General features: G+C 51.5%; 4 protein-coding genes across 4 annotated transcripts; 2 read left to right on the forward strand and 2 right to left on the reverse strand.

The window, feature by feature from the left end:
* Window positions 1-195: 195 nt before the first annotated feature.
* ALTATR162_LOCUS10093 (uncharacterized protein) lies at window positions 196-2,272 on the reverse strand (the record flags this gene model as incomplete). The annotated part of the gene is made up of 2 exons (XM_043317729.1): window positions 196-2,038; window positions 2,085-2,272. The coding sequence occupies 2 exons, from the start codon at window positions 2,270-2,272 to the stop codon at window positions 196-198; spliced, it is 2,031 nt and encodes a 676-aa protein (XP_043173664.1).
* Window positions 2,273-6,100: 3,828 nt separating this feature from the next.
* On the forward strand, window positions 6,101-6,586 carry ALTATR162_LOCUS10094 (uncharacterized protein; the record flags this gene model as incomplete). The annotated part of the gene is made up of 2 exons (XM_043317730.1): window positions 6,101-6,245; window positions 6,300-6,586. 2 exons carry the CDS (start codon window positions 6,101-6,103, stop codon window positions 6,584-6,586), a joined length of 432 nt encoding a protein of 143 aa, XP_043173665.1.
* Window positions 6,587-8,101: 1,515 nt separating this feature from the next.
* On the forward strand, window positions 8,102-10,445 carry ALTATR162_LOCUS10095 (uncharacterized protein; the record flags this gene model as incomplete). The annotated part of the gene is made up of 3 exons (XM_043317731.1): window positions 8,102-8,580; window positions 8,645-9,099; window positions 9,145-10,445. The coding sequence occupies 3 exons, from the start codon at window positions 8,102-8,104 to the stop codon at window positions 10,443-10,445; spliced, it is 2,235 nt and encodes a 744-aa protein (XP_043173666.1).
* Window positions 10,446-10,968: 523 nt separating this feature from the next.
* ALTATR162_LOCUS10096 (uncharacterized protein) lies at window positions 10,969-11,520 on the reverse strand (the record flags this gene model as incomplete). Its single annotated transcript, XM_043317732.1, has 1 exon — window positions 10,969-11,520. One exon carries the CDS (start codon window positions 11,518-11,520, stop codon window positions 10,969-10,971), a length of 552 nt encoding a protein of 183 aa, XP_043173667.1.
* Between the last annotated feature and the right edge of the window lie 1,066 nt (window positions 11,521-12,586).

Consider the following 12,586-nt stretch of genomic DNA (forward strand, 5'->3'; position numbering starts at 1 on the left):
AAGATGAAGGGTAGCCAATGCGCGCTATATCTATGCCACGATACCAAGGAAATCGTCAGGGCCGCTGAAAAGCGATGTACAGAGAAGTTGACATGATGTGAGCTTTTGATGTTCGGTCGAGTACGAGAGGAAAGCTCTGCCAGCGAGCCGATGTGTCCGTCGTCAAGGATATGTGCTGAGGAAGTTGCGACAAGTTTAGGCGCCCTCTACCATGTTCATCCTGGGTCTTAATTGCACCATGAAGTCGTCCTTGGTGCCCATGACGTCCCTTGGTATCCTGCTAACACGGTTGGCTCCGCTGCGAACAGCGAATCTGCCGACTGCCGAAATACCAGAGTGGTTTGATCGGATAGATCCAGCATCTGAGGCACCCGAGCCAGCAGGGTCGCGAATGCGGCCAGGTGGTGCAAAGTCAAGCGCAGTGAAGGTGCCAGACTTACGCATCAGGTAAGGACTGGGCAGTGCGGGAAGTTCGTCGTAAGAGCCGACGAGCGGTGTGTGTGGTCGTACGGCGGGGCTGTAGGGTCTGGGCGCGCCCAGCGGGCTGTCTGGTCGTACTCCGTTTTGTCTTTCGCGGAACGAGACTGGTGGCGCAAAGTCGGCGGCGTCGAAGACCATCGAGCTCTCGGTAAGCTTAGCGGGTGTTGGGAGAGAAGACAAAGCGGATGGTGGAGGCAGTGGCTTCTTCATTGGCGCAGGTAGACGCCCGCTCATGGACGACATGCCACGGGGCGGTGGGTATTGCGAGGAAGCCATAGAGCTGTTGGACATGTGCGGGCCACGAGGACCGGTGGCAGTGTTGCTTCGGAAGCGAGGAGGAGCACGGGGAGGAGGAGTCATGGCACGACGAGTGATGGGCTCAGCGAAGGGAGCGTTGGGCTGTGCAACAACGAAGGCACCGGTACGCGGGTCGAATACAGTGCCGTCTTGGTACTCTGAGCCGTAATCTTCAACGTAGTCGGTGTACTGGTGACCACCAGCGGGCTCAGGCTTGGAGTCGTCAAAGTACTCCTTGTAGAAAGATCGGATACGGTTGGCACGCTCCTCGGGGTTCTCTTGAGGGTCGTCAGAAGGCATAGGACGCAGGCTCATTGACAAACGGTTAGTGCTGCGGCCAAAGTCGTCTACAGCAAGACCAACGTTCTGGGGACCAGTTGAATAGCGGGGCTTAGGTGCAACGATCTTGGGCTGCTCGCTTTCTTTGGGTGATGGTGGTGTGATTTGGAAACCATCTCCATAGCTCGACGTGCTGATGATGCTATGCGTGTTGGTGTTCTCTAGTACAACAGCCTGGGACTTAACGCGTGGCAATGAGGGAATGTCGTTCGTAGTTTGGACGGGTGACTTGTTGACTTGCTTCTCACTGACACCTGGCTCAGGGATTGAGATGGTAGGCACGTTCGTGGGCTTGAAGGCGGCGTACTGGGTAGTGGGTTCTTGGGAAGGCGAGATGGGAGAAGACTCCTTTTCAAATCGTGGGTTCAATGGACTGAGTGGAATACCGGGCTCGGGGAACTTGCTGTCTGGGGATCGTGAGCCGTCAGGGGATAGAGATTCGCTGCGAATGGGGTTGGATGTCGACATTCTCTGCGCATTTTGAAGCAGACCAGCCTGGAGGCCTTCCTTCTTTGTTCCAGCGCTTGAAGTGGTGTACATGGATCCAGTGTCGTTTCGGTAGGGGCCGCGGCTTGCGCTGCGGACACTCTGGTCATCTTTCAGAAAAGCCACCGGGCCGTAGGGGTCGTGAGGGTCGTGTTGCGAACGCGATAGCGAGTGGAATGATTCTCGAGAGCCATGCAGGCCAACGGGCAGTATGTAGGGGCTTCCGGTCTCAATTGATAGACCTCGGTCGTGGCTTCCTGGAATCTCCTTCTCTGAAACGCTCATCTCAGGACCTCCTTTCTTGCCAGCTTTAGCGACACCCTCCATGCCCCAGTCGTGCGACTTGTACTTGTCTTTTGAGTCTTCCTCGGCGAGCTTCTTCTTATTTCTGCGGTGTAAGAAGACGAGGACAATCATGACACCGACGACAGGTACTCTAAGAACAATTAGCGCATTCACTATTAAAGATATGAACTACGTACATGACGGCAAGTGCGATGGCCAAAGTAGGTACTTGGGTCGGCTTTGTGCAGCCAGGCTCACTGTCGTCTGTGCATTTTGAGCTGGCGCGAGCTACGAGAACACGGCTCGCCCTTTCGACGAGGTGAATTGTTTGACTCGCGCTACTGGGAGAGCCAATGTGGTTCTCATTGCGCACATGGTGGTGCATATGTTGGTGGTGTGAATGTGCCATAGCTCTAGGACCGCTTTCGCATGTGATATCCTAATCGATAGAGCTAGAAATGGATCCGGGGGGGGAGGGGGGGGAAGCTCGTCCTTGGTATTGTCGACGTGACGCTATACAGTGCGTGGGTGTGGGCGAAACTTCAAGGCGTATGTATTAACAACGTGAAGTCGTAACTCAGTCGTGGCTGCTTGTCGACAGGATAGTATATGCGAAACTCGTTTCGGGGTAGTCGAGGAGTGAGCGGACGGCGATAGCCAAGGGTGATAGCAACACAACAAAACAATCTTCGGCCCAAAAAAAAGAATGACTGGGGTAAGATACGATGGAGCTGCGAAGGTTGCTGATTATGGATTGCTAAAAGAGCGACAGGCCCACGAAGAGGTGAGTTGAAGGAAAGAGGACGGATGGGCGCGAAAGGTAGATGAGGCGCCGCACAGGAGCCTGATCTCCGGTTCTCACTGACAGGCCTCGTGATTGGGCAGATGTCTCAAGCCTTGCACGGGTCAAGCCTGTTACGCCGAGCAGAGAGTGAAGGGTCCGCGTTTGTCGTTAGGCGCAGCCACCTGTTTGACCTTGATCCGGGCCGTTAATTGCACTCCACGCAAACCCCAACAACCAGCTCCGTCTAGACGTCTTCACTGCTATCGTGAGTCTCTTCACGCAATCGATAGAGCTATCTTCGTATTTTCCCAGTTGCACATCCACCCGTCGCGCTGCACCCGAAGCCCCTACTGACCTGCAGGTTCAGGAGGCAGCTAGGCCGCACCGTTTATTTTGGACTGCGCCCCATACGGAGGCACTAGCACCAATGAGGGGTCGCTACTGCAGGAACCCTTTCGCGAACTTCCGTCATTCGTCAATTCATCTCGAGCAGCAGATTATCGACCAGGGCTCCTGTTGTGAGCTCCAGACCACACAATAGCATCAGAAGCGCCCTGGCGCCCCTGAACCATAAATGCGAACGCCCGTCTCTCCACCTTCACACGTCGTGCTCTATTCCCGGAGGTACGACAATTCAGCTATCTTTCTTCTTGCGTAGCCACTCTCGTCCTCTGGTCGCCCAAGGCCCACAAGAAAGTAATCCTCCCCTTTTCCTACACAGTGGGGCTCAAACCGGTCCAGAACAAACCCGCTCCACGGTCACTTCATTTCCCGATCCCGCTGTGGCCGAGCTTTGGTTGTGCACGACCTACGCCGGCCTTGTGTTCTGCATGTGGTCTACCCCCGAGCCCGCTTCCGCTTAACAACCGTCATCTATTCAGATTGTGCTATTCACCCGTCAGATTTGTTCTGCTCCCCTTTTAGCATGTGAAACTCTTCGTAGGCTTATGAAACTCATAAGCATCGACTGCACAGCGTTCAGTTGCGGGTATGCATCGTTTTTTTTTTGTTGCACGTTATTCGGTTGCGTACACGATACGACAACTGTTGAGGCTGGTGTGAACACGCGAAGGAACTGTCTAATTTCGCTCACCGCCACCGGGATCACCCTGCAACATCCCTTCATCTTCAAAGAAATCACTTGTCTTCGGCCATGTAAATCGGCTTCTGACGTTTGATAAGCGCATGGTTACCGGCATAATGGCCAGGCCTTCACTATAGAATGATGCGTCCGACGTGGCTATAGGGAGATAACCGTATGTGATGTCACTGTCAACGTGAGCGTACATGAACCGGTCATGGTTGGTTCTAACCTTCTAGGGCGCCCTTGTAGCTTCGCAACAATCAAGCCTCTCATCGTGCACATACATATTGAGGATGGCTTCTTAGAAGTGTTGTCAATTCGTACTCCATCTGGACTGTGGTGTAGACTGTAACCTTACTTGGTTGCAATATAGACTATATGATTAGGTAGACAACAGGTACACCAGCCCACAGCTACATTTGGATACCATAGCATCTCTCGGCGACCACGACGACTGTCACATCTCAGATTTCGTAACTGACGACCTTCACCTTTCCACACGTCCGATATCCCCATTTGCATTTGTAAAGTACCTCGTTCCTCCATGTGCACCCTGTATTGGTGGTACCAGACTCAGGCCCTATGAGTCTCCTTGCCCAATCTTCCACATGTAGATGTAGCTGTTCCTCAATACTCTGAGAGTTGCGCTCGTCAAAGGCTTTGATACTGATGTCAACGGTGATGCTTGAGAAGTAGCCTCTTGAGTCGCGCAATGCCTGAGACTCTAATGTCGCGTGTGTGAGTGGCCAACAACCATGGTCGTAGAAATTCTACGTCCATGCTAGTTTGAGGCGTAATAGAGGCGCGTTGGTACTTCGTAATGCGATCAGTGCTGGTAGGCCAGTTTTCAGATGTTTCGGAAACACTGTCGTGCTGGATTCTCTCCAGACTGCGCCACACAAGGACGTAAAATATGCAGCATGAATGGATCTGGTAAACATCATGTTGATATAATGCTCAACATGTCCGGGTATGTGCTTTGGTAGTTTTGACGCGAACGACGTCATGATATGGAGAATTTGTCCGCATGCGGATTTTTCGATCGCCTCGGTGAGCACGCACTCATGAATATCCTTACAGGAAAGTTAAAGAAGCCACTGGACAGGGGGACATGGGTGAGACACCAAGCTGTAGTGGAATCGGAAAACTAGTAGGTGTTTTTGTTACAAGCTTTGAAAACGCTGCCTTGAAGGTGAAGTGAGCTTATGCTCTCATTTAAAAAGGCATAAGTATGTATCTCGTCGCGGAGCTCTTAGGCAGATAGAAGGAGGTTGATGGTGTCGATTCCCGGCTCTGTGGAGAGGGTGTAGCCGCTTCACATGGTACTAAGTGTTTTCTTTCATGCCAGGAACTAGAGACTCCTGTCGTAGATATCCAACCCGGCTGGAGACAACTGAAATTTAAGGTCGTAGATGTTGTGGGGTGTCCGGAAGAGAATGAAGCGGTGATGGATGTTGTAGGTCAACTTGAATGAAGAACGCAATGAACTAGATCACGTCCTTCAACGTCAACTGTACTATGGTGTCATTCAAAGTGAGTAAGGGAATGTTATTGTGATCCAATGCCCTTATCGTCATTGCTTACATACACGAGATTCTCCTCTGGGAAAGTGAGACCCAATTACTTATACTGATAAGAGATGACATGTCAGCGGTATTCCATACAATGTGCATGGTCGCTGGAAAGAATGTCTCAAAAGAATTGGGCTTCATTGTGTGTTAAACCTCGTTCTCTTGTCTGGCCCTAGGCTTGTCCGCGGAGGGACCGTCATGACGGAAAAGCAAATCGTGCACAGCGAGCCGTGCAGGCGTATATATGCAGCGTGACCTAGGTCACGATGCACGGCATCTGCTGACAAGTGTGCTGCAATATAGCAAATAAGCGATGGAAGCCGACAGAAGCGATCGTGGGGTCAGAACGTGGCTGCCAGGTGCGGGTTGGGCCGAGGAAGTACCGATTTGACTATGACGCATTGGCCATTCTCTTCTCACGAGACAAATCATCGTCGAACAACAAAGACGTACATGCACAGAACAACCGCCTACTAACAAGTCGCTGCTTATCCCTCACACCCTCTTGCTATAACTATCTTTGATACAACTACCAACACGCCGTCCAAGCTTTGACGTTGGACCCCGATAAAGACTCATCCCCAGCCGTGGAATTCGCGATTCCTTTTGGTCCCTGCGCTGCGTAGCTACGCCCCACTGCCGCCCCAACTTCTTAAGGGTCCGGTCCGATCCCCCAAGCAGTCCTTATCAAACGACATGTCGCACTTCAGCAATATGGCCGCTCCTCACCCAGTATCTCCCAGAACTGCTACCCCAAACTCCGGGAGCAGGACAATGGAGGTTCGTCCTCAACCTGTCCTGCGTCTGTCAGCACCTTCGGGCGTGCTTCGTCTACGAGCAGAACCGTCAGAACGTCGACACATTCAATGGGCAGAAGACGTGATTGACAATGAAGGCATGGGCAAGAAATCGTCCAAAGGTACATAATCCCAATCACGCCGTTATGCTACTAGGAGTACTAACAAACTTGAAGTCTGCTGCATCTATCACAAGCCCCGCGCCGCCGACGAGTCTTCCGACGACGACTCGTCGGACTCATCTTCAGACTCAGATTCCGACTCGGAGCCCGACAACAGCACCGCAAGACCCGCTAGAAGGATTGGTGGTGCACGCGGCAGACGGCCACATCAGCACGCCCATGACGATTGTGAGGACGTCCACGATCATGGTGAGGGCTCCAGTACCCCGCAAAAGCATAAGCGTCAACGGAGGAAGCCAAGCCCGAATGCTTACGAGAAGATGCCGAAGCAGAAGAAGTGAGCTTCAACTGCGCTTTAGCTGGCAAGCTCACAGTCTCCTACTGAGAGCTAGCTGATACGACTTGAGAACGATTTTCATTGCTTGGAGTTACGGGTGTCCGTGAGACACATTATGATTAGGACTGCGTCATTGCATAGCGCTGGGAATGGACTTGGATACTCGGTAAAATTTTGTCTTTCGCTGCTGGATGTCGGCGCATCAGAAGCTTTTACATCATCTTGTAGCATTGAAATTGCACATGTGAAGTTGGGAACATAGATCCCCCCTAATACTTATTCCCGTCCCCTTGCCTCTCATTGGTGCAGTCTTCACCGTTCTTCGATACACACGCTGTTGCGCAGCTGTAGGGCAAGCTGCAGCTAACGTTGGGCTCAACTGCAGGTGTGCTATGTGCACCTCAAGATGCATCCTTGCCTGCCAATGCTCGTTGACTGGATGGCGAGTGCATATACATGCAGCCGATCGCGCATCAATGGTTAAGCCTTCGTGTTCGCTCTTTTCCACAAAGTTTTTCAGCAGCGCGAAAAGCCCGATCCGATGTCAGGCACATGTCGTACACATGTTCAATCCTCTGCTGTTGCTGCATTGGCCTGCTCTATTACCGCAGGCGCATGCTGTGTGGGAATGCGGACAAGCGTCTGGGGCAACGGTGGCCCATCCTCTGCCTTCTTTTCTGATTCTTCCTCTTCTTTTGGCTTCGGAAGTTTTGCTGCTGTAGTTTAGGACGTGGACTTTTTCCCGGAAGTGCACAACTTACTAGACGCCATGTTGATAGCCCTTAGCACATTATGCCAGTTCGATAACACTGCTGCGACCGCTAATCAACCACCAAGTTAGCATGTTATCCCTATTACGCTCCTTGCTCGAGACTCGCTCTGGAAGAAAAAGTTGACATGCCTTCTGTTCCATCTGATAAAGTCGACAACTTGTCAGCGAGCATCTGCATCTGGTCTGCGAGTCCTCCACTCAGTGCTTGCAGGTCTTTCAAGTTTGCTAGTTCGGCTTTCTTCTCTGCAATACGCGCCAGTAAGACAGGGGACTGTTGCTGAGAGCCGCCCATAGATTGGTTACGGAGGTGGGTAGGGAGTGGGCGTGTGAAGTTTGACATCCTTTTCGGTTGATGTACGTTCAGCTCTTCTTTCGTCGAAAGTCCAAGTCAGACTCGCAAATGGTGGGCAGACGTTTTTGCTTTGCGGGATGTGTTACTGAAAGGCTCCTCTCTATGAAACACCGAACGACGATAGAAGTAACGGAGTATTTGCTTTTGTTCTTTTGCAAGCTTTCCAGTCGCCAAATGTGATGCAATTGTGCTGTATTGGTGCACGCGTTCATGCCCCTCGTGTCACGTGGAAGCGCTCTTTACGCTAGCTTATCTAGACTTAGCTTTGTTGCTATGTAAACATGCAATGACGAACACAGAAGGAACACCCACCGCCGCCCTACAGTATCGACGCCGTCACGACCGCGTAGTTGTCTACAAATTTATAATTAACTCCGGCATACCTATTTGCGCATATGGCGCGTCTCAACGAGCCGCCGGTTGCACCCCAGCCATCGGCGGATTCCATCGAAGCCCTCAAGAGACGCTTTTTGAGGCAAAACCGCGAACTCGCAAAGACGAACTCAATACAATCTATACGCATACGAAGCCTCGAAACGGACTGTTCGCGATTACTTGCTGAGAATTTGGCATTGCGCGAGCAAGTCTTGAACCTCAATAACACTATTGAGTCGCGTCCGGCACTCGACCATATTGATGTTGTCAAGACACAGCTTGAAGCCAAGCTTTCTGAGCTAAGCAGCCTGGTGGCAGGTCTATCGCAAACAAGGGGCGGAAATGAGAAGGATAGAAGAAGACGAAAAAGCCAGATGACAGCAAAGAGAAAGAGCGGAGAGGAGCGACAATGGAGGAGTGGGTTGGGTCTTCAAGAGGTGGAGGACGGCATGTTGCCTACAATCACAGAAGACAAATACTATCCTCGAAGGACAATGGGGTACGTCTATGTCGCCATCCGAGCAGTAGCACATTTAGAAACGCACGAAACTAACTTGTCACAGTGCGGACGAGCTTCAGCAGGTGTCAGAAGACCCGGACAGCCAGTCGCCAGACATTGGTCCTCCACCAGTTGCGCGATTCGAAGACGAAGATCCCATTGGTTTCAACCCTAGCCCCGCAGCAGAGGAACAACGTGAGGAAGCTGGTGATGATGGCGAGCCTGCGTTATCGGTCAATCTCGAGACGCGTAAGAAGCGACGAGAGAGCGGGCCGAAGCTCAATATACGTCGTGTGTCCCTTTTCCAATCTCCGGAAGAAGCTGAAGAGACAGCCGCGAAGCCTCTGCGTACTGGAGCGAAGCGGAAGTTCAGCGTTCAAGAAGATGAGGAAGTGAGCCAAGCCAAGGGTGATGCTTTCAGATTCAGTCGCCGAAATGCCCCGAGCGCATCGGACATGGAGGCGTCTAATGACGAATCCAAGCCTTCGTCGTTAGAGCGACCTCCTGTCCTTTCAGCTAGTAAGTACACCCAAAGCAAGATCGGACACATCTCTAACTTGGTAGAACCTGTCAATACCGATCCAGTTTTGTCGCCAAAGAAACAACGCTCTTCAAATCAGGATAAGCCTGAGAAACCAGAGAAGGCTGAGAAGCCAGCATCCAAAGCTCGAAGTCGCCCTCGACTAAACATCACGCGCAACACCACCCCAGACCTCCCGCTCTTACCCATGCCTGAACCGGTGCCTACTGCAGAAATCATACTCGACTCTCTACCTCCCAAGACACCTGCTGTAGAAGCGATCTTCTCTCCACCGTCTACCGAGCCGTCAACGCAACGACCAGATAACAAGGACACACCACCACCGGGAGATCTCAATTCCGTAGACCAGATCGGTCAAGCAGGACGACCTGGCAGACGAGCGCGTCCTCAAGTCAGTTACAAGGAGCCCAGTCTCAACATAAAGATGCGGCGTCCAGATGCTAAGCTAGTTGACGCGGTGGTTGATCGCAGGACAAGCGTGGATACCCAACATGTACCCTCAACTCTTGTCAAGCGCGATGCCGATGGCGAAATTGCCTGGAAGCCCATATCGGCAGTCTCTCAACCGAGAGGGGAGGAAGAGGCTGAAGCAGGAAGTCCGTTGAGACAAAAGCTTGACAGAAACCAGGATTCCAAAGCATCACCAGCGTCAATCGAGCTTGAGGAGCGATCAACGACCTCGAAAGCCATATCTGCGCTCATCACCGAAACTAGTACTGCTAAGAGAAGAATATCTGCATCAACTGCAGGATCCGTCTCGGAGCCTGCCGTTGCCAGGTCATTAGATCTTCCTCTCCTCAACAAAGATACCATAGCTGTTCAACAAGAAGCGAAAGAGAAGGACGGCTTGGCCGTGTTCGACTTCACGGACTCGTCACCTGCTGACACGACGACCAATCCCCGTACACGCGTCAACGAACTTGCCAAAGCAGTGCGAGGTGCACGGCGACACTCTGCTATGCCTGCCTCTTCTACATCAACATCGTCGGAAGAGCGTAAAGCCGAGAGGGAAAAGACAGAAAGGGCGCTCCCTTCGTTGCATAAGCGCACTGGAAGCGGAAACGTGAAGAGTAGTAGTACTGCAAGCTTGGGGAGAAGCACTAGTGCTAATGGCATTGCTAGGAGTACGTCAGGTGCTCGAACGGCAGGCGTGAAGGAGAAAAAGCCTACCAATACTGGAAGCTTGCCAGCCAGTGTTAGCACGAATGATCTCAGGGCGAGGCCTGATGGTCCCGAAGACGTCAAAGTACGAGACAGAGAAAGGGAGACGAGCACGTTGAGAGCTGAGCGCGCAGCTAGTCGACGGAAAAGTATGATGCTTTAGGACTGGACTAGGGCGTACAATGTAGTTGATGAGGGCGTTTTGGTATATTGGCGTTATAATGCGCACGACATGAGCGTTTTCTCTATAGCGGTGGCGTTTTTGCGAATGATACCTGATCTCTCGAGATCGTTGTTCTATTCAGTGTAGTCGGATCGCCTCATGATTAGTATGAAATCTTATATTGCTACTCTCAGCCATTCTTTGCAATGTCTGCTTCTTGCTGGTACTATCAGAAGTGTTTCTTCTTCCATCCCGATCTTGCGTTTCCATAGAATTTTCGGAGAGTTTTCTTTCTCAATGGCGTACGATATGACAACCATGACTTGGGTTAGTGGATATATCATTGCTGAAAAGTCAATGTGTCAGTATGTCAAGTATGTCAAGTATATCACAACAAGTTGACAAGATCGTATGATGATGATGTGAGTGATTGTATTGAGATATGATATAGGTCCCTCCTCCAATATGATGAAGCCAGTATCCGTAACCCTTATTCGACGTAATCGTTCCTTGAACGCCGTCCCTAATGCTCCCTGTCCTCGTACCAGTCCTTCCTACTGTTGTCCTTGCTAAAGATCCTCTTGAAGCCCTTGGACACAGCATCGGTGACACTAAAGTCGTTGAACAGCCACTGGTTGCTGTGTCGACCATAGTACTTGAATTCCTTGGGATCCCCACTCTTTGCACTCTTGCCGCTTCCAACACTGCTCTGAGTGTCTCTGCGGCTGCGCTTGTGAACACGCGGCTTGCTGAACTCGCCTGGTGCGACGCCGACACTTTCAGCATGTGTCTTGGAGCTGGGCTCAGCCCGCATGACGCGAAGGCCAGAATACTGGGAATATTGAGAGTCATTGGTGCCAGTTGTGGAAACTGTTGCTGATTTGGTGAAACGAGGCATGACGCCACTGTCGATGGAGGTGGATCGGGGACGTCGCTGGGACAGTATTGAGGAGGAGGAGGTTTCTTCATTGTCTCTGCCCGAGTTACTGTTGTTGATGTTGGATTGGTGTTCGAACGAAACAAGCCTTGAAGTCAAGTCTTGAGCGTCGATGCGTTGGTTGTTGTAGTCAGTCATCGGCAGGATGGTTGGAGACTGAGTAGAAAAGGTAATGACGTTGTGGTCTTGGCTTATTGTGGAGTGTGCTTGATAGTCTCGAATCGTGTTTGGCTCTGGTGTTGAGGCTGTAGATCTGAAACTAATGCTTGTAGGTGATAGTAGCATCGAATGTGGCAGTGCAAGCTAGGGGGATTAGTGAGGTATATATGCTTTCTCTTGTGCCCTTGCCAAGACCAACATTCTCACCATAGAATGCAGTCAAGACTTATTCCCGTCTCCAAGCTTCTTGGGTGGAGTCACCGGTTCGACGTGAGGGAAGTCGGCTCGGAAGAAACGCGTCTCTTGACCCAACCGTCAGCCGCATTGAACTCTGCTAACCCACTTTATCCTGCAGTGCTCACAGTTCTGTTTGGTTAAACGCTATTGTTCGCCAAATACGAGAACACATGACCTCTAACCCTTGATAGTGAATGTCAGCCTTACCGGCTATCGGCAGCCGCCACGCAATCCTAGAGGCTAACTGTAGACCGTGCACTAGCCACAGCAAGCCACACCCAATCCACGCCCTGCAGCAAGCTCAACATGCAAGGCCGCGAATGCGTACTACTGCAGTTATGACATCGTTATCGTTTTTCATGGCTAGGCGGGTACGTCTCGTGACTCGGATCCTTCCGGCTAGCCACTAAGGGGTCTAGCTGTGGCTTGTGAAGAGTTTTAGGTTGCCTCGGCGCCTCATGTGGCTTGAAGTGTTGAGGCGCACAAGTCGGGTAAGTCACGGACGACTGCATTAAAGGGTTGTGAAAGTGGACACCGGGTGGTTTGTGAAGCTCACCAGGTCCAGTGAAGGTTGATGTTGTCGCCGGCGTCCGAATCCGTAGACGAGAAGGAATTATAGCCTTGGTGAAAGACTGTATGAACGGATGTCAACAGCCGAAAAGGCAGAGCGCTGATCTGCCTTGGGCAGGAGTCCACCCTTGATAAGAAATTATGAAGTATTAGGCAAACCTTACATAAGGACAGATGATTTGTCCTCTACCAGATTCAGAATGCGCGCAATAATGCATAAGATGACGTACACAAGGTT

This window comes from Alternaria atra (genome assembly GCF_907166805.1).
Source record: "Alternaria atra isolate CS162 genome assembly, contig: 32, whole genome shotgun sequence".
Lineage (NCBI taxonomy): Eukaryota > Fungi > Ascomycota > Dothideomycetes > Pleosporales > Pleosporaceae > Alternaria > Alternaria atra.